This window comes from Pipra filicauda, unplaced genomic scaffold, assembly GCF_003945595.2.
Source record: "Pipra filicauda isolate LSUMZ 115617 unplaced genomic scaffold, ASM394559v2 scaffold193_size2426894_pilon, whole genome shotgun sequence".
NCBI classification, from domain to species: domain Eukaryota; kingdom Metazoa; phylum Chordata; class Aves; order Passeriformes; family Pipridae; genus Pipra; species Pipra filicauda.
In genome coordinates, this window is record NW_024104302.1 from 2,249,392 (window position 1) to 2,270,222 (window position 20,831).

Here is a 20,831-nt window from a genome sequence, read left to right on the forward strand (position 1 = left end):
TGGGACCACGGAGGTGACACAGCAGATTTCCCTCTCAGCCCACGAGGACTCAAGAAATGAGAAAAGGAATTCTGGCTCACTGTGCCTGTGACAAGAAGAGAGACAAGAGGAAGCTGCTCCTGTGATATTTCTCACATTTACCAGCCCACCATAACAGTGAAAAATAACAGCAGCCAAGTGAACCAAGTACAAGAATTCTTGCAGGAAAAATCCTTTCTCTCTGTATTCCAATTAACAATTTCTATTCGTTCATGTCATACATAACACAGTGGAGTGGTAATCCCAACAAACCTCAGAATTCTTTAAATATTTCCACACTGTGGCTGTTCCATCCCTGGAAGTGTCCAAGGCCAGGTTGGATGGGGCTTGGAGCAACCTGGGCTGGTGGAAGGTGTCCCTGCCCATGGCAGGGGGTGGGACTGGATGGGCTTTAAGGTCCCTTCCAACCCAAACCATTCCATGATTCCCTGATGAAGGACAAGCACTCTCAGCCACACTGGGGCTGACTCTCAGAGCTGTTTTAGCAGTGCCTAAAGAGAGGTTTCTGCAGGCTGCAATTACTCCTAATAGCTCCGTTTGGGAGCCCACGCTCCGCGGCTCCGCCAAGCCTGGCTCCAGGGAACACCTTTCCCTGGCACACCCCTGTGCTCCCAGCCCTGGCTGGGATCAAAGGCACCCACAGCCTCAGTAATCAACATTTTCTTACAACATTCCCAATGTTAGTTCAGTTCTTTCCCACAACCCGATGTCGATAATTGCCAAAAGTTCACAGCAATCACACGCACGCAGAGATTTTAAACAAATGCCAACTGCTCCTGTCTGTTGAAAATGTTAGAAATCATTTCACCAGTTCTTACGTGATTAAAGCTGAATCCATTTGGAAAGAGTGAAAAGGCACATTCCAGTCACTTGCTTTGGTGGCCTTGGGCTGCCCAAAATACAGACAACTGGCACAGACCTCAGTTTTTAATGAAAGGAAGATATTTAAAGCTGAATTGGGGTGTCAGAAGCTGGTGGAAAACCACAGCTCCCAGTTAAGGTAACAGCCAGGAGTGCCTGGGGAGGGACCTGCCTGGGGAGGGACCTGCCTGGTACACGGGGAAAATGCTCCTGGTTGAAAGTGGCACAAACTGCTAAGAGTAGCCAGAAATCCCCTTCTCCTCCCCTAAAGGTGTGTGGCCAGCCAGGGCAGCCAGAGCCAGGGCTCCCAAGGGCTTTCTGTGGGCTGAGAGTTGCCATGAGAACCACGTGTTTACAAACACCTCCCTGGCAGCAGCTCCCAAACCGGAGGCTCCAGGACTGGCCCTCGCAGAGCAACAGCTGGACTTTCTCACTGAGCCCAAGAGAGATCTGGAGACTCCAAGAATTCCTCTCAAGCAAAACCGAGTATGAAACCGCCTGTAGGATTGGGAAAGCCCAAATCCAAGGATCCATCAGGAGGGTACTAAGAGAGCTCCTTGTTTTCAAATCCAGAACATGTGTTTAAGGCTTGCACAGTAAAATCTCAGCCCTTACTGGAAGCCGTGGCTTATCCCCATGATCAGAAAATATTCTTATGAAATTAGAGAGAGAAATAATAATCTCTAATTCTGTGAGTACAAATACGTGTGTATAGATATAAATATATGAGCACATAGATAGAAATAACACACATACAAATGTTTTACAGAATAAAGCAGCTCAGCTCTGCTACGCACCCCATCTACTCTCTGTTTCTCCCAAATCTGGGAGGCATTTTTGAGTAGGAATTTTCCACGTGGCCTATGGGAAGATCCCTGTGATAGTTCCAGGCCTCCTCCCTCACTGTGACTGCACTGATGTGGCCAGAGTCCAACACCCAGAGCTCCCCTGGCCCGGGACAGGCTCAGTCTGCCGGGGTTTGGCAGAGCCTCTGCGCTGCCTCTGCCGCTGCCTGCACAAACCTGACTTCTGGAACACGTCCTCCTGGCCCTTGGATGCTTGGCTCTTAAATAATAGTTTCCAGCCCCATCATACCTTGCTGAGATTTACCAGCCAGATAACAGGTTAAAGGAAGTGTAAAAGTACATCCAGTGAGTTGTCTTTCACTCCTCAGGGCTTGGTGCCCAACTGAGCCTTCCTTCCCACACAATCTTTAATCACACCATAAGAAAATCTGTTTTATTTTCCTGTCTCAGGTACTTTAGTCCTTTATGTGCTTTATCGTTAGAGTTCTGGACTGATAAAGACTTTAAAGCTGTTTATGTTTCTAGGGTAACAGGGACAATAATGAGGCTTTTCCACACCACAGCCAGTTTCAAGGATTTGCCAAGTATTCACACTGCTCGCAATTACTGAAGTGCTTGAGCTCTTCAGGATCTTTTACTATTTTCCTCATACTAATCTATTAAAATATTCTATAAATGGCAACCACTGAGAAATTAAATTCTGTAGCTCTGCAGGAGCCTGGGCAGGAATGGTTCCAGTTCAGCTCAAATCATTGATCCATCGTTTCTCTTCTGCCGGGAACGACCCAGAGCCCTGGACAGGAATGGCTTGTCCTGTGTCTTACTCTCCTCATTTCTGTTAACACAGAACCCTTTCATGACCTTATTTCTCACCTCTTTCAATGCAGAAATTGTGCATTTCCCACATGCATTTCCCTTCACCACATTCCCTCTACTTTGCAAAAATAGTAATTTTGAGCAAGTTCCCACTGTTGCTCTGCTCTTCCCTCCCCTTCCCCAACCGCTCCCAGCCGTGCGTGCACGTGCTGGGACCTGCCCCTTCAGCACAGAAACATCCTTGTCTCTGAATCTGTTGGCACATTTGGGGACTATATGGCAGTGCCAGGTTTGTGAGGATTAAGGAAAAAGATTAATGATGGGCTATAAAAGCCAGACAGGTGAGAAATGTATTCTGGGCAGACATTCACCACAGTTACCTTGCTACCAGCTGCAGATCAGAGCCTGTTGTCATTGGTTCCTCTCACGAGGAAGTTTAAAGAAAAAAATATGGCATTTTGTGCTTGAATTAAAGAGCAGCAAATGTTTCATGCCTGTGGTCTTCAAAAGGGAAGAAAAACATCCCAAGCTGGGATCTTAAGAGGGCCTGTGGCACAACTGGTTGGGAGGGGCAGCCAAAGTTTGGATGAGCAAGAGAAGAGATGGAGACTAAAAATGTGGATGTGAAAAGGCAGCACATTATCACTGATGGAAGCAGAGGCAGAAAGGAATAATTACCAGAAGGAGCAAACAGTTAAAAATTTAAAAGGTAGATTCAGAATAATAACTCTACATTGCTCATTCATCCACAGAAGCATCACTGGAATTGCAGCCACCAACAAAGCTGGTTAAAATGTCCAGCAAGTTCATTTAACTGGAATTGCATTAGCAACTCCTGGTAGCAAATACAGCAGGATGTGAGAAGAGAGAAGGATATGCCAGAGTCACTCAAGGGCAAGAAAAAAGGGTTTACAGTTAATAAAACTACCCTGAAACAACAATAACGATTTTATAAGGCAGAGCTCATAAAAGTAAAGCAGAACCCAGTTCCAGCCAGGAGTTTGGGTGTGACTGGATGACTTTGCTTGAAAAAATGTGTCTCCCTTCCCCTCTGATAAGGTGCAGATAAAGGAAAATCCCTGTGCTGACCATTCCTTACAGGGGAAAAGCTGACCCTACAATAAATTAGGTTTATGGTACTGGGAGAAAATGAGACCTATGCCGAATGCTAAAAGCACATTCTTTCACTGGCCATACTAAAGGCTTTTCCAAGCATTTAAGTACATGTTCTCACCTTAAAGGAGTCCCTACAAAAACAAACACATGCAGCCATTGAGGTAAAACAGAGATGGAAGTTAAAAGAAAAAACCAAAACCTTTCTGGAAACTTAGAATTCAGTTTTAGCACAAATGCTGTGTGAGGGACTGATTTGGTACTAGAAGCTTATTTGGTGGTACAAATCAGATTAATCCATTTGGCAGTGTATCCCAAGCCTTTCCTCTCCTGACATTTTCAGCTGTACTTCCAAACTGCCATGAAGAGCTGCAGTTCATTCTTTGGGAGATTCTTCCCTGCCAGTTGATGCAAACCCACCATGCCTGCAGTACCTGATCAATATTCTGCCAGTGTGACACATGGGGATTGCTGCTTTTACTCAAGGCTTGCAGAGGGAGTGCAGGGGCCTTCCAGATCCACATTTTCATGAGTTGGATCATAAAACAGATGTACATTTCATTTTGCAAAACCCAAAACCACACTGCTTTGAGGTCCTGACGTGGGAGTCCAGGGAATGCTGAAGGATTTACCTAAGGGGAAGGACCTTCCTTTCTCCTTGCAGCAGGAGACAAACCTCAAAAAGGACACACTGGGATTTGTTCTCCTTTCAGCTTCTTGCACTTCAGTGCAGAAAAGCACATGGACTGATGTTCTTTATGCTCTAACTATGGACTTGAGTATTTAGTGATAAAATAACTGTTCTCCTGCAGCTTTCTCTCTGTCTGCAGGCAGACTGCAGCCTCCTGACACCACCTGTTCACAGCCCTTGGAACAGTTACTGGCCAGGCAGGTTTGTCCCGCCCGGGGCTGAACAGGACATTCAGGTCTCCGGGAGGAAGGACGTCGTTTCTCTGGCAGCAGCAGTGGCCCTGTGGCTCTGAGGAGAGGCTGCACAGCTTCACTGTGCAGGTGGAGAGCTCTCTACAGAGAGGAAAGAACTCAGCTCGATGTCCAGGGCTGAAGTGTGGCACACATCCTGTGTGTATCCAGTGATTTATTGCATCCCTGAGTCACTGCACGGTTCCTGATAAAGGTGATACAGGTGCTGTTTGTTCTTCCCGTGTGCTGTTTGTTCTTCCCCTCCCTGAAGCTGCCCCACAGTTTGACACCTCTGTACACAGGGAGTGCAGCTCTATTGTGTGGCCTGAAATACCTGGAGCATTTTTCATGGGCATAGGAAGGCCTGGCTGCTCCTGAGAGCTGCAAACGCTGCCAGGACAGCACTCCCTCTGTCTCCAAAGCACTTCTGGGGAGCTCCAGAACTTTGAAGGGAGTGAGAAGGAAGGAGAATGGAAGGAAAGTTGTGAGTATCCCCTCGTGTGTTAGGGATGCTTAGGGAGGAGCTTGCAGTAGCAAAGATTTTGGATTTTGAAAGTCCATCTTGCATAACAGAAGACTTGAAAATTTTAGAAATAACATTTTCATGACTCTCAAAGACCAGAAGACTAAGTGATTCTGTTTCTTCTCATCACTTCTCTCTTTGAGCAGCAATCAAAGGACTCAGTGTATAATCAGGCACTTGTTTCTCCTCACTCCCCAGGTACTCAGAGTTGTTAATGCTTCTCTTTGCTACAAATGCAGCCATGGCTGCTTCAGAAGGATTCTTGTGTCTGCAGAAAACTAGACACTCTCAGATGCAGCAGGTTCTCTGTCAGCCCAAACGGAATGGAGAGCAAAGAAAAAAACAGAGAAAATGTCACTTCTGAAAGAAAAACCTGTCTCAAGGGAAATGAGGAAAAAAAAGGGGGTAGGAACAGGTTTTGTCCATGTCCACACCAGCTCGGCTCCTTTCAAGCTCTGTTATCAGGCTGAATCACTCTGTTAAAACTCTTTCATGAGATTACACAAGAAGGTCTTTGTGTGAGTCCCTCTGATCGTGGCACTCAGCGGGGGCCGTGCACTCCCACCCCTTTGTTTCCATGCAGGTAAACTCTGACCAGGTGTAGGAACGCTCCCCTCGGCACGGAGACGCCTCCTCCAAATCCCACCTTTTGCTTCAAGAGGCGGTGGTCAGGGGGAGGAATCGCCTCCCGTGTGTGGAGGTGTTTGGGAAGGAATCAGCCCACTCCACAGCCACTGACCAATAAGGGAATTGCCGTGTTGGCAGAGGGCTTAGGGCTGATAAATTCCACGGGTCTCAGATAACACCTTCTGGAGACAACTCCCATTGTCACCGGCTTAAAAGCAGTGAGGTGGGGGAGCAGGGCACACTCCTGCCTCGGGATCAGGAACCTGTGAGTGCAGCTTGGTTTTCCAAGGTCCTTGGTTTTCCTCACCATGGCCAGTTACAGCTTCAGGCAAACCAGCTCTTCCGTGGCGGGGGGGCCTGTCGGCTCCTCGCTCCGCTTCGGCGGCAGCTTCAGGGCCCCCAGCATCCACGGGGGCTCCGGGGGCAGGGGCGTGTCCGTGTCCTCGGCCAGGTTTGTCTCCTCGGGCCTGGGAAGCGGCCTGGGGGGAGGCTACGGAGGCGGCTTTAGCAGCAGCTTTAGCTATGGGGGCGGCCTGGGAGGCGACGGGCTCCTCTCGGGAAACGAAAAGGCGACCATGCAAGGCCTGAACGACCGCCTGGCGTCCTACCTGGAGAAGGTGCGCGCGCTGGAGGACTCCAACGCTGACCTCGAAACTAAAATCCGAACCTGGTACCAAAAACAAGGGCCAAGCCCAACTCGGGACTACAGCTCTTATTTCAAGACTATTGAGGACCTTCGAGACAAGGTAGGTGTTAATATTTACCAAAATCCATCTTTGATTTGCTCTTAGGAAGCACAGCATGAAAACCCAAAGAGCAAACCTTCCCTAGGGAGCCCCCAGAGGGCCTTGCAGGGAGGTGAGATGGACGTGCAAGGAATGGGCGGGGGATAAAGAAAATGTCAGTAGGGAATTATCTGCTTTTTAGATGTTAGCCAGGAGAAGGCACAAACCAGTCAGTGTGGGATGTCTGAGTACTTAACTCTCTGACAGTGTTTGCTTTTGTACACACACATGTACATACACACATGCTGGCCATGTACACACTTATGACCAGTTAATGTACATATCACCATATATAAACTGATATATAAAGAGAACCAAGCAGTGACAGCAACCTGCTTGTCTCTGTACCTCTCACCTGCCATAAGGTCTGAAAACCCTTAGAGGCCCCATCATATTGCTTTAACAATGAGAATAAAAATGGGCTAAGGACAATTTCTCTTTCATCTTTCCCCTACTTAACCTTGGAATGGAGATAAAAGCACTGAAACATTTGGCATAGGGAAGAAGGAAGCAGCAGACACGAAGTAATCAATGCCATATATAAATGCAGGATTTGCCCCAAGAGCCCATGGGTACCTGATAACAGATTGCTGAGGTGATACACACCCTGCAAAACACAGGCAGTCGCTGATTAAACTATGTAAATAAATCAAAGAAAACTTGAGGTTTAGTTTTCGGAGTTCAGCCTGGAGTTCATGACCACTCCCATGCAGGTTCCTGCTCCTCCTGCAACCCATCCACCTTCGCTCCTGATTTAGAATCTGAGCTCTGCTGAAGGCAGAACTGGCAAGGAGACTTTTTTCCTTCAGTATTCTTTTCCCACCTTTCTTTCACTCCCCTTCATTAAGAGAGGGAAAATGTTGCTCCAGCTGTTTTTGTGTTTTTGTGTTTTAGGAGTGGCAGGCAAAGATGTGCTTTCCAGGTAAAACTGAACAGGGATCCCTCCTAAATAAACAACATTTCCTTTAGAGGCTTTCATGATGCATTAAAAGAATAAATAAACACTGTCCTGGGTGTTCTAGGAAATAAAAATATGTTCCAAGACGTTACCTCTAAGTCCTCTCCCCCTAAGCCAGCCCATAGTTTTGTCTCACAGTGGAGAGAGGCTTGAGAGAAGTGGCTTTTCTACGTAAAGCCACTTCACACACCAGACACAAGGATACATCCAAAGCTGCCAATCCTGGCAGAAGTCTGAGATAAATCTGTGCAATGTGTTTGCTGCAAATCATTGATTCTTCCCTACACCTCTGTTTGCAGTAGCTACAGATGAAATAGAGTCTTCACTCTTATCTGCAGAGCAGGGAGGCAGAGAACACTTGTTTCAGCCTCAGCAATGAGCTCCCTTTGTTTGCAGATCCTTGATGCCACCATCGACAATGCCAGGATTGTGCTGCAGATTGACAACGCCAGGCTGGCTGCCGACGACTTCAAAACCAAGTGAGTAATTTTGGAGAGGGGAAAGGTCTCGTGAGTAGGCAAAACCCCCTGTTGAGCCAAAGGGCAATGAAACAAGAACAGAATGGCCATAAAACCCCCGTGTGAACACTGGTTTGATCCTGTCTGTGCAGCTCAGCCCTTCATGTATTTGCTAAAAGCACCATCTGCACCACATAAATCCTACAAACCCAAACACTCTCATATAAAATAATGTGTTTCTTGTGGGCTGGTTAATCAGCGAACCTGAATGGGCTTGTTTTGCCTTCTGAAGGTTTGAAACTGAGCAGGGGCTTCGCCAGAGCGTGGAGGCCGACATCAACGGCCTGCGCCGCGTCCTGGACGAGCTGACCCTGGCCAGAGCCGACCTGGAGCTGCAGATCGAGAGCCTGAAGGAGGAACTGGCTTATCTGAGGAAGAACCACGAGGAGGTAAAACCCAGGAAACGCGTTTGAAAGCGGCACTATAGAAACAGCCTGTGGAGATGTGGAGCCCCTCAGGATTGCCCTGGGGCCTCCAGCGGTGAGGAAAAGATTTCCGTGTGGGCTGGGACCCCCCACCAGTACTTCAGGGCAGTCAGTCGGCCTTAGCCCTTGAAGAAAGAACAGGAGGTTCATAATGTTTTCAGTGATGATTGTGCCCTCCTTTGTCTCCTCTGCCATCCCCACAGGAGATGAGTGCCCTGAGAGGACAAGTAGCCGGCCAGGTCAGTGTTGAACTGGACTCTGCTCCAGGCATTGACCTGTCCAAGATCCTGGCGGATATGAGAGACCAGTATGAACAAATGGCTGATAAGAACAGGAAGGATGCTGAGGCCTGGTTCCACAGCAAGGTAAACCCCCTCCATACTGTGCAAATACTGACCAAAAAACCCATGAAAGAAACAAGTGCTAAAAGGCACAGAAAGCTGCTGTGACAGCCCTACACTGCCCATCCTTCTCATGTGGTGCTTTCCCTGTCTCAGACCGAGGAGCTGAACCGGGAGGTGGCCATTAACACCGAACAACTGCAGAGCAGCAAGTCCGAGGTGACTGACCTGAGGCGCAGCCTGCAAGGGCTGGAGATCGAGCTGCAGTCCCAGCTCAGCATGGTACGTCCAGCTCTGCACTGCCTGACCCCCCCCACTGAAATGGGCCCGTACTGCCCTCCCTGTGGAGAGTCCTGTACGTGGCACCAGCCCCTCTGTGGTTCCCCCTGGCAGAAAGCGGCGCTGGAAAGCACCTTGGCCGACACGGAAGCGCGTTACGGGGCGCAGCTGGCGCAGATCCAGGGGCTGGTTGGCAGCATGGAGGCACAGCTGGCAGAGCTCCGAGCTGAGATGGAGCGCCAGAACACCGAGTACAAGATCCTCATGGATATCAAGACTCGGCTGGAGCAAGAGATCGCGACTTACAGGCAGCTGCTGGAAGGCCAGGAGTCCCAGTAAGAACCTTTTGTCTGACCCTGCCCTGGTGCTCACTTGCACCCCAGTAAACACAACTGCCAACACTCCCGGGGGTCCACAGTTTGTAACAGATTAATTGCTCTGGACCCTGGTGGAAGTAGAAATGTTACAGCTCCCATTTACATGAGATGAGACCTCAGAGAGTTTCTAAAGGGGAAGAAAACACAGGAGATTAAGTGTAACAACAATTAGAGTGATCAGCTGCTTCACAGTCAGGAAAAGTGCAGTTAATAATGTTTTACAGGGTATAAAAATTAAGAACAAATTCCTATAAACTTCCTGTTGCCAGGCAGAGAGCTTTTACCCCTCAGGAATCAGTGTGGAAGGAATTACTGTGAAGAGAAGGCAGCAAGGCTGGCCCTGCTCAGCCCCTGAGTCACCCCACATGGGAGCACAGCTCTCTGTCATCTCACACAGCCTCCAGGAGGGAAAAAATGAGACAGGGGTGGAAAGGTTTTGATTTCCTCTATTCCTCCTTTTCCAGAATTGTCTTTTCCCAATGCAGTTGTTTAAAAATATGTTTCTTACAACAGCTCCCTCTCCCTGGCTGAGAAGGAGCACAGGGAGATGGGGATCCCTGCTCTGACCACCACAATGTACCTGACTGACAGAGAATTTGCTCCCATCCATCCTTGTCTCACACAGCATTTCATGTGTTAACTCCTTGTTCAACTGTTCTCTCTTTGTTCCACAGGATGTTTGGCTCCCTTTCAGGAACTCCTGGTAAGAATCCTTGCTCTCTCAGGAGAAGCTTTATTTTATAAAAGGAAATACACATAACTCTGGTAGTTTGGTCCTTTCTAGAGAGGAGTCTGCATTGATTTGCCACAGAAAAAAATCTAATAAGTAACAAATGATGTCTCTGACTAGAACTGAACAAATTTCAGCCATTAAAAGATGTCAGACATGAGGAAAAAAACCCCCAGACTCTGCTACAGTAAAGGCAAAGTAAAGCACAAAACACTTAATCATTTCCCCAGATGAAAGGACACAGGAATTGAAGCTTGGCCAGCTCAGGGGAATTGCAGGAACATGCCACTAAAACCTGCCTTGAGCTGTTAGAGGTCAGCAGTATCTTAAAAGGGATGAGTCAAATCCAGGAGATGGAGAGGAAAAGTTCTGAGAGAAGGGAATGAGAGACGAGGCCCAAGCCAAGCTCAGTGCCCGTCACAGAGTGGGCTCGTGTGAGCTGGACTTAAATAACTGCTGTTCCTTCTCTCCATGTTATTGCAGACAAAAGAGACAAGCGGGGAGATGGGAAACAGCAGTGAGGATCCTCCAAAGGTCATCTGCAAAGTGAGGAAAGACAGACAGCACACGGGGATTGAGACGGAGAGGAATCACTCTGAACGGCTGGAATCGACTTTTAAAGCACAGAAAGTTCTTGGGCACACAAAGTTTCGGCAGCTACACTCACAAAATGGTGATTCAGTTGCAAATAGAGTCAGCTTTGCAATTTTTTCCAGGTCTTGCATGTACTGAATTGCTGCATCTACTCAAATAAAGATGATCTTCTTGCAATCTTTGCTTCTTTGGAGTTACTGTGATATTTCAGTGCAGTTTGGCTTTACTCAGGCAGGAATTAGCCAGGCAGCCTCCCTGAGAGGGGAGTGCTCACAGTGTGGGGGTGGCTTGGGCTCCATCCTGATTCCTTCTGTCTCCTCTTGCTGGCAGGAGCTCAGAATAAGGAGGCAACAGCATCCCCAGCCCCTCAGTGGGGCACACAAGAGTGACTCGGGTTTTTAAGGACACCACTGAGCACTCTGCAGAGCAGGGGCAGTGGGATGGGAAGTGATTCCAGAGAGCAGCAGGAGCTGGGAGACGTTTCATTAGAGTAAAACATAAAGCTGTTAAACTGGGTCGCAGGAAACTCCTACAGGAACAGACAGGGTTGAGCAGCAGTTGGGAGAATTCTTCACTTCCTCCCCCAGTTCACACAGAGGTTACCAACCTTTAGCACCAATTTCAGCCCCCTTCTCTCTCATGCTGTTGAAGGTGTATTATCCCAGCTGAAATTCCAAACGGAATCACTTTTCCAGCCCCAGAAATCGATTATTTCATTTCCTACCACCCCTCTCCAACCTGACAGCTGAGGAAACTTTTCAGGGCTTGTGCTAAAAGCAACCCATGGCTCCAGCCCAACCAGCACCTTCCCAGCTCCCACTGTCACCAGAGGCTCCTCAGCTGAGGGGGAGTGGGAACAGGGATATGTCCAGACTGGAAGCATCCCAACACTGCTCTCCCCCAGAGTGGGTCAGAGTGCAGCCTGTGTTTCAGTGACACATCACCGGATCCTTCAGCACTTCTCTCCTTGGCCTTGAGAAATGTTCACACCAGATTAATGGAGTGTTCTCGTGGCTCAGAGCACCCCAAAGCTCTGGCCCTGCTCCCTCGACGCAGGACAACCCTCTTCAGTCCCAAGGTGCTGGTGCCTGGTTTTGGCTCAGCGGTGACTCAGGGGACCTGTCAAGATCAGCTGTCAGTTCTGACACCGACAATGCCAGCTCCGCCTCTGGAATGAGGCACGGTGGCTTTAGGCACTGTGACAGGAGACAAAAACAGTGACGAAAAGTAAGAACCAGCAAAGAGACATGGAGAAAGGGACAAGAGAACAGGGGGAAACAGGGGCAGAATTGAAGGGAGCAGTGGCCTGAAAAGCCCATGGGGAGCAGGGGGTTCTTCAGGAGCTCACCCATTTCTGCGGGGTTTGCTTTGGGAAGAGCCAGGAGAAGCAGCTTTCAGTGGTTCAGCACAGGCAGTTCCTGAGGGCTGACACATTTGCTAATGCACATTTTTGTACCAAACTTACTCCCTACAACAATCAGACCTGGAAACCCCCTCAGAAGACAGGACAAACAACTCCAGGTTTGGTTTTTAATCTTAATAAATCCCATTCCCTGAGAGGAAGTTCTTGTGACAAAACCAGTCGGGGTGTGAGGTCACTGGTGCAGATTTCTGGTGTTGTCCAGCTGCAAATGTGAACGTCTGACAAGAAATTCTTTTTGCTCCAGGAATGCAAACTATAAGAATCCTGAATTCTTGGTTTTATAGCCTAATTTTATTTTATAGTTGTATTGATTTTGTCCCATATCTGCAGGGCAATGAAGGATTTCTGGTGAAATGTTTAATATAAAATACACAGACACTATAATTTTAGAACCTGGCTCAGGAAAAAAAAAAAAGTTTTGTAAAGGTATGTCAGGTTCTTCTCTGAGTGATGGGTCTATCAGTCATAGACTTATCACTGAGATGACAAACAAGCTGCTGCTTGACTCGAACTTGCTGTCCTGAGAGGAGGGGCTGGAGTGTGTCAGCTCCGTTAATCCCACAGCAGAGGTAACAAAAGGGTTTGTGCAGCACAGGCATGTCAGGGGATGTGTTCCAGGAAAGCTCCGTGGAAGATGACAAACCAAGGAGTTTGTGCACCACAGGTACAACGCTGAGAGTGTGCAAAGGACAAGTCTGTGTGTCAAGACACTGGATAAGGAATCTCAGAGCAAAGACAGTGAGACCAGAATAAAGGCATAAACTGGAAAAAGGGCTCTTCTTTTCACTTCAGCAGGTGATGGGCTTCTGTTTCCTTGTACAGACCGTAAGGAGAAAACGCTGTAGAAATGGTTGTCTGAATAATGTTATAGGACATGATCTGTATTGGCTGTTTGATTGATTTTTAGTTTCCCAATGGTAAATATTAAGAAACAGCTTTTATCTGCTACCTCTTTTGTGTCTCTCTGATCCAATCCAGAGTGATGCCCAAGTGAAAAGCAGCAAAATGTGTTTCACCAGCGACCTACCAAAGGAGTTATCAAGCCTGAGTGAAAGAAGACTGAATGAAAATTCCCCAAAGTTTCCTGCTGAAGTTTGCGGTGTTTTCTAGAGGTCTGTTTGCTGGTTGTTTGTTTTTTGGGTTTTTTTAACGGAATTTGATTTGCCTACTGTGTGCTCACTGGGTTGAACAGCCCCTGGCAGCGCACACACCTCGGGGCACTGACATTACAGGGGTCTCAAAGAGACTTCTTTTATCTTTGGGAGGATTTGTCTGAACTTGTCTCCTGAGCCACCAACCCTTGGAGACACACAGATCTGGCAAGGTATGCAGAGCCATTAATCTGCCCAGCAGCAAAACTGAAGGGCTGTGGCAAAGGGCCAAGTTCGGTTTGAAACACGTTTCCAGAGCTGAGAGCACCCCGTGTTTCGTGCTCAGCCGTGCCCAGAGCCAGCCTGGCAAGGGACATCACAGCTGGACTTGGCCATTTCTTCCCTCCCAAGTGCACATCCCCAAGTGGAAAGGCTGCTCATCCCTGCACCTGCAGTAACATCTCAACATCCTTCACCCGAGCAGTGTCACCGTGGTGTGCAGAGAACGGGGCTCTCCAAACTCCCCCCCTGCCACAGTCCCCACACCCCCATCCCAGCAGGGTACACAGGCAGCTCACACCTCCTCATCTTAAGCCCATTTTCCTTAAGTTTTTCAAAGTAACAGAACCTTAGTCCTCCTACATTTCCTCTTCTAATTATTTCAGTCTTGTGTTACCCTTCTTGACTATCTCACAAGCATTAATAAATTAACTGTGCCCGCTCTCCCTTGCACACTGATGGATGCTGATTGTTCCTCACATGATGCCATGAATTGGTGCTTTTTGTACTAAAAATTCGGACTCCAAAATCTAAATATTAGTTCCAAGCAACGATCAAGAATAAGAACATTTCAAATTCAATTCCAAAATTTTAAAGGGAAAAACATGGACAGAAAAGGACAAATAACGGTGAGATGAAGTGATGATTGTATATTTTTCAATGAAAGGAGAATTTTAATTTAACTTAGTTTTCAGATCAAGTTGATTTTCAGAATGTAGCCATGGTGAGTGTTGTAAACGGGCAGGTGGGGTGGGGCTGAACTCACTTTGTTTTTCCACTCTTGAATGTCAGAGAAGTAAACTCCAAGTTTCAGAACTATAGCCCGAAGAAAAAACACTCATCTGATTCATGCCTTTTGTTTAATTAAAAAAAGAAACCCCAAGCCCCTGCGATGTGCTGCCAGCGCTGCTTGTCAGGAATGTCATCATAATTGGCCTCACCCCCAGGGAGGAGGAATTTTGGAGGGAGGGCTGCAGTGGGGTTTCAGATCGTGAGGGTATAAAAGAGGCACCAGGGCAGTGAAGGCACAGCCTCTCCTCTCTGCCCACGCTGCACAGCTGCCCTTTGCTCCTTCCCTTGCTCCAGCCATGGCCACCACCTTCGTGAGCTCTTCCTCCACCTACGGGGGCGGCTTTGGGGGCGCCGGGGGCAGCTCCCGCCTGTCCTCGGTGCGCGCCGGGGGCACCTTCCGCGCCCCGAGCATCCACGGCGGCTCCGGCGGCCGCGGCGTCTCCGTCTCCTCGGCCAGGTACGTCTCCTCTGCAGGAGGCGGCTACGGCGGGGGCCTGAGCGCCGGCTTTGGGGGGGGCTACGGAGGAGGCTTTGGCGGGGGGGCAGCCTGTGGCTTTGGTGGAGGGGCTGGCTTTGGAGGGGGCTCTGGCTTTGGAGGGGGCTCTTGCTTTGGAGGGGGCTCTTGCTTTGGGGGCGGCTTTGACCTCGGCGGTGGCTTTGGGGGCGGCGATGGGCTCCTCTCCGGCAACGAGAAGATAACCATGCAGAACCTGAACGACCGGCTGGCCTCGTACCTGAACAAGGTGCGGGCCCTGGAAGAGGCCAACTCAGATTTGGAAGTGAAAATCCGAGAGTGGTACCAGAAACAAGCCCCCACCAGCCCCGCCCGGGACTACAGCAATTATTACAAGATAATTGAAGATCTCCGAGACAAGGTGAGACATTCATATGTAGAGGAGTTATAAGAACACAAGAGAATTATGGAACTGCATATTCCATCTCTTTAAAATAAGCTCAAATAATTAGAAAAGAAATACTGAATTCCTCAATCCCAAATACACTGAGGTCATGAGCATTCTAGCAGAAAAGAGTAGCTTGTTTTCAATTTAAACACTAAATATCTTATTGTGACAATGTGATGTTCATTGAAATTAAAATGTTCACATTAAGTGTTAGCAAAATGTGGCAAAATGTGTTTAGATTTTTCAACATATTTTTTCAGGAATCAAATCGTAAAGAATGTGACAGGTAGGCCTCAAAAGCTGGAAAGGTAATTCTCCTGGCTACAGATAAGATCAGGGGTTGTACAAATGTATTTCCTAATTATGGTTCTAATCCACGTTGCACAGAGTATCTCTGGTTTGCTCACGGAGTGTGGATCCGGTATTTCACCGTTACTCACAGGACCCTTTCTCTGTGATTCTTAATTGCCAGATCCTTGCTGCTACCATCGACAATTCCCGGGTCATTCTGGAGATCGACAATGCCAGGCTGGCTGCCGACGACTTCAGACTGAAGTAAGTTCACCTGGGGCACATTTGTCTTCACTTTTCTCCTTCTCTCAAAACAGTTTTTTGAAGCTTGATGTTACTTCTTGTGTAGAAAATAAAGTTCTTCAGTCACTGAAAGGCAGGTATTGTTCCTTGGTAAATTCTGATGCAAAAAACCCTGGCAAACAGAATGAACTGATGAAGGACCAATTCAGAATATAAACCTGACAGAACACAACCTCCAGATCACTGAGCAGTCTGCATAATGAGTTATAGCCCAGCTCTTCATTTTTTCATGATGCTCTTAACTATTTTTACTAGCCTGAGTCATGGGGGAAAGAAGGCAAGAATAGGTTGGGATTTTCACTGAGAAGGAACAGAGTGGCAGGAAGAGATCACTGTGGGGCTGCAGAAATTCTCTGCCACAGAGCTTGAAATTTAAAAAAGAAAGACCAAGGGTAACATGGGGCTTTTCCATGCCCCGGGCTCAGCAGCACATTCAGTAGATGATCAAGGTCCCTGCGCAGCTGCTCTCCCTTGCAGTGGTGCACCTGCAGGTTCCTATTTTCCCTCTCGTGTCCCAGACAGCCCCAGGCTACCTGTGCTTTCCTCCTCTCCAAATCCCAGAGGACACTGCAAACGGCCTGTCCTGTGTGACGGCGTTTCTGTGGATGCTGATAATCCTCATTAGGTTCTGCAAGGTGAATGGTCACATCCTCCTCAGGAACAAAACGAGATGGCAGTGCCCGTGCTTCCATGTGCCATTTTACACTTCTTCTCGATCTGTATGTTTTCATTTACAGCCCACTGTTCCTCCTGTATTCTGTGTTAAACGTGATCATTTCACAGCTGTACTGAGCACAAACTCGGACACGTTCCAGTGCTTGTTTCTGTTTTGAACTGCAGGTATGAGAACGAGCTGTTCCTGCGCCAGAGCGTGGAGTCCGACATCAACGGCCTGCGCCGCGTCCTGGACGAGCTGACCCTGTCCAGAGCCGACCTGGAGATGCAGATCGAGAGCCTGAAGGAGGAACTGGCTTATCTGAAGAAGAACCACGAGGAGGTGAGTCCTGACAGTGCAGAGAGAAGATCACTTCCCTTTGGAATTTATGTCTCTTGTAAATGAAGCATAGTATAAGTCACATGTAAAAACGTGCGTGGTGTGTGAGTACACGGAGAGTAGGGAAGCCTGTGCAAGGAGAGAGAAAATGGGATAAATGTTTCATGTGTGTTGTACCTGTGAGACTTGACAGCCCAGGTCCTGTGTGCCATGGCAGGGATCACTGGGGCAGGAAGGGTGTGAGAGGAGGGAGCCTGATCTTTCTGTGTCCTCTGCCTTCTGCCCATGCAGGAGATGAAGGAGTACTCGAACCAGATGAGCGGCACAGTCAACGTGGAAATGGATGCGGCTCCTGGCATCGACCTGACCAGAGTCCTCTCCGAGATGAGGGAACAGTACGAAGCTCTGGCTGAGAGGAACCGGAAGGATGCTGAGGCCTGGTTCTTGACTCAGGTACAGTCACACGTGCCTCTGCATTACCGCCTTGGCAGGTGCCTCCCTCCCTTCTCAAAATAATGGAATTTTTTTTATACAGTATATATGTGATTTTACAGTTGTTTTTTCCTTGCAGACTGACGAGCTGAACCGTGAAGTTGCCACCCACACACAGCAGATCCAGACCAGCAAAACGGAGATCACAGAACTGCGCCGCACCGTGCAGGGCCTGGAGATCGAGCTGCAGTCACAGCTCAGCATGGTACGGACCCGCCCCGAGCACGTCTCCAGGCACTGCCTCACACTGTCCCCATCCTCCCTTGCTGTCTTGCCTCTCCTTGTCCCCCTCCGTGGCACAAACCTGCATTGTAACCTGCTCTGACATGATCCTGCTTTAGAAAGCCGGGCTGGAGGCCAACCTGCGGGACACGGAGGGCCGGTACTGCGCGCAGCTGGCCCAGATCCAGGCCCTCATCACCAGCGTGGAGGAGCAGCTGAGCGAGCTGCGCTGCGACATGGAGCGCCAGAACCAGGAGTACAAGATGCTCATGGACATCAAAAGTCGCCTGGAGCAGGAGATCGCCACGTACCGGCACCTGCTGGAGGGCCAGGACCTGCAGTACGTGACTCTGCCCGAACCCTGACAGCAGATCGGGGCAGTCACAGGCACTGTGTGGGGTGGGAGCTGGGGCTGCCGGGCTCACCCCGCAGAGCTGAGGCACTGCACGCACAGCCTGTGGGGCACTGGCAAAGCAGGTGCCCAGGAAAATCCCTGGTGCTGCCCTAACTCCAGCTAAATCTGCACATCAGCGGTGCTGGGGATTTGAAAATACAAATGCCACCAATTTGACTACAGTGAATTACAGAAGGCACCAGGCACCATATGTACATCCCACATAACCCTCTGTTTGCACTGGAATTAGAGCCTTCAGCCTGAAACAACCTATAAAAACCTGCTCCCTGTATTTCTTTAGCTCGTGGTTTTCTACATTTGTGCAGAGGTGAAAATATCCATCCTCACACACCAGTACCCCCATCTAGAAAAGAGCTTAGTACAGACCCCAGCTTACTTCAGGAAAATCTGCTTTTTCATGCCCATTCCTCATATCTGATCCATACATGGAATTAGTCCTTATATAGTTTCTAGAAGAGGCATTCTGAGGAGAGCAGCAGTATATGGAGATATCAGGACAAGGAACTGGTCTGAGGGCTGTTCACATTCCCTCTTAAGTACATAAGGGTGGCTTTCAAAGCTGAAAGCACCTTAACACCACCTCAGGTAACAACACACCTGAGAAACCAGCCATTGAGAGCAGCCCTGTGAAATCCTGGCTGTTCACACGAATTCCTAAATGGATCAATGGCTTCAGGGGACAGGGTCAGGGATGGTCATTAATGAAATATTTCTTCTTTTCTACAGGCTGTCAGGAGTGAACCCCAAGGACGGTAAGAAACATTTTTATTTAACAAAGGGCTGAAATGAACAGGCAAAATAGGATTAAACAAACTTATTGGCTTTTTGCCTTGGATTTCTTCTTCCTACCACAGATTCCATTCTCCTGCAATGACCACTTTCTGTATCATGTACAGGCAAAATCATAACACTTTATTTTATGTTCACTTTTGAAACCATCATTTTGCCATAACGATTGCATGGGAATCTAAACCACCAAAATCTCCCAAAGATTTCTAAATTCCTCTGCTATTCACACAACATACAAGATACTTCCAAATCCACATGTGATGTGCACTCCTAAGTTTTTTCTGGATAAGGACCAGGAGGGAAAGCAGATAAGATGTAAAGGCAGTTCTGCCTTTGATATGTGAAAGATCTTGTGAGGAAACCAACAAACACAACTGCACTGCTCAGCTCCTCAGGGCCTTGGCTGTGTGGTGGTTTTTTCTTCCCTATTTAATTGTTTTATTCCTCCTCCAGCATCATTTGGGATCAGTGGAAGAGTTCGTGTTAGCACAGAAGATGAGGGAAGATCTGGATCTGGTTCTACCCGTGACAGGAGATTCCCATGAATAAATACTGAATCCCCTCTTTCACGTGATTCCACATGGAACCAGTGCAGCTTCTATATTGGCTAATGCTGAGAGAAAGAGCCTTTCACTCCCCCCAAATCACAAGAATGTACCCAAAAATGTCTTTCCTTAGATTTGCTCTGCCTTTGTACATGAGTATTGACTCGCTGGGTCAGAGATGCCTGTTCTCTGTCAGTGCTCTATTGTTTCCTACATAATAAAGTTTCTGTTCTGCTTGTGCAAATATATCCAGTCTGATGGTGTTTTCTGGAGTCAGTGTGGCACTGCCACACACAGCCCACACACCCTTCCAGCAGGGGTAACAACAGCAATAACAGTCACAACTTTAATAATAATAACAACAGAGATGGTGATGAACAGATACAAAGTGCCAATAAATTCTTCCAGGGATCTGGAGCTGGTATCAGTAAAAAATGGAGAAGATAACATAAAAAACCCTAAAGCTCTTTGTCCTCAATGCCAAGCACACAATTCATGCACAAATAAAATGCACCTCTGCAAAACCCAGTATTTTTCCATCTGTTCCTGTACTGCCTTCAGCACAAAGAGAAATGCCCTCAGCTCCTGAGGAAGCTCCAGGCATGGTCCAGGTGAAATGAGCTGCTCAGAGTTTGCTGTGGCTGTTTTGGTTCTCTCCCATCAGGCAGAACCTCCCCAGCCCGTGTCAGTGCTGTGGCTGCTGTACTGGCCACACCACCTTCTCCCAGCTGCAAATCCACACCGGAGGAACTGAGGAGATGCTGACAAAGCTTTAAGAGCCTGGTGAATCCCAACCTCAGGAGTACATAAGGAGTTATCTAAATGCTGTACTGTGCTCCCATAACCTGTTTGGAAAAGGTGTCCTTAGCCCCATTGATGGGTATTTCAATACCCATCAGTGTCTGCATAACAGTGTCTGCAAAAATGATGTAATTTCTAGAATTTTATTCTCTTTCCAACCTCCTTAGAGCCCCTACTTTTGTGTTTCCTATTTCCTGACACTTAAAAGAAATCTAAACTGCTGGCACCACCAGTTTGGCCATGAGTGAGACCACAGGATCACTGGTGCCACTGGTAAGAAATGCACATCCTGCTGGTATTCCCACTGGAAGGAACTGGGAAGAGGTTCTTGCAAAGCAACATCATAATGCACCAGAAAAGGAAAGCCAAGCAGCACAAATGACCTCTTTTCCTGATCCAAGGTAACTATTGTTTGTATCACTCAAACAGCAAGAGGTGGAATTCCCAACAGCCACAGGCAGCTATCCATCCACTTGAGTTCTGGATGGAGGAGCTGAATGAACCAGTGATGGTTGCAGGACATTGACCTGTACGATGTAGGTGTCAAAATATTCTCCTGTACTTAAAGTGCAGCCTAGAAATTCAGCTCAGTCTGCTTTCCCTGTTCCAATTCAGTACAACAAGCACAGTTCCAGGACAGTGCATTCTCCCATTCCCCAGCTCCCAGGGAGCATCCAAGGGTGCCATCTGCTGACAAGGGTTTATTTCCACACTCCGATCATCGCTTCCATTCTCTGCTCTGGGTTAAAGTGGTGACTAAGCCCCAGACCCACAGTGCA

General features: G+C 48.1%; 2 protein-coding genes across 2 annotated transcripts; both read left to right on the forward strand.

Moving 5' to 3' along the window:
* Positions 1-6,014: 6,014 nt before the first annotated feature.
* LOC120323081 (keratin, type I cytoskeletal 19) lies at positions 6,015-10,860 on the forward strand. The gene is made up of 8 exons (XM_039380371.1): positions 6,015-6,452; positions 7,846-7,928; positions 8,200-8,356; positions 8,596-8,757; positions 8,890-9,015; positions 9,127-9,347; positions 10,064-10,092; positions 10,603-10,860. Exons 1-8 carry the CDS (start codon positions 6,015-6,017, stop codon positions 10,638-10,640), a joined length of 1,254 nt encoding a protein of 417 aa, XP_039236305.1. The 3' UTR covers positions 10,641-10,860.
* A 3,670-nt stretch (positions 10,861-14,530) lies between these two features.
* Positions 14,531-19,497, forward strand: LOC114002150 (keratin, type I cytoskeletal 15-like). The gene is made up of 8 exons (XM_027747961.2): positions 14,531-15,173; positions 15,673-15,755; positions 16,635-16,791; positions 17,080-17,241; positions 17,360-17,485; positions 17,622-17,842; positions 18,644-18,669; positions 19,160-19,497. Exons 1-8 carry the CDS (start codon positions 14,595-14,597, stop codon positions 19,249-19,251), a joined length of 1,446 nt encoding a protein of 481 aa, XP_027603762.2. The 5' UTR covers positions 14,531-14,594; the 3' UTR covers positions 19,252-19,497.
* Positions 19,498-20,831: the final 1,334 nt, after the last annotated feature.

Excerpts from the sequence above, each read along its gene's own strand:
- LOC120323081 (XM_039380371.1), top strand. The coding sequence starts at position 6,015 with ATGGCCAGTTACAGCTTCAGGCAAACCAGCTCTTCCGTGGCGGGGGGG. Across the intron at positions 6,453-7,845 it reads TTGAGGACCTTCGAGACAAG|ATCCTTGATGCCACCATCGA; the intron begins GTAGGTGTTAAT and ends CTTTGTTTGCAG. Across the intron at positions 10,093-10,602 it reads CTCCCTTTCAGGAACTCCTG|ACAAAAGAGACAAGCGGGGA; the intron begins GTAAGAATCCTT and ends ATGTTATTGCAG.
- LOC114002150 (XM_027747961.2), top strand. The coding sequence starts at position 14,595 with ATGGCCACCACCTTCGTGAGCTCTTCCTCCACCTACGGGGGCGGCTTT. Across the intron at positions 17,242-17,359 it reads AGGCCTGGTTCTTGACTCAG|ACTGACGAGCTGAACCGTGA; the intron begins GTACAGTCACAC and ends TTTTCCTTGCAG. Across the intron at positions 18,670-19,159 it reads AGGAGTGAACCCCAAGGACG|CATCATTTGGGATCAGTGGA; the intron begins GTAAGAAACATT and ends TTCCTCCTCCAG.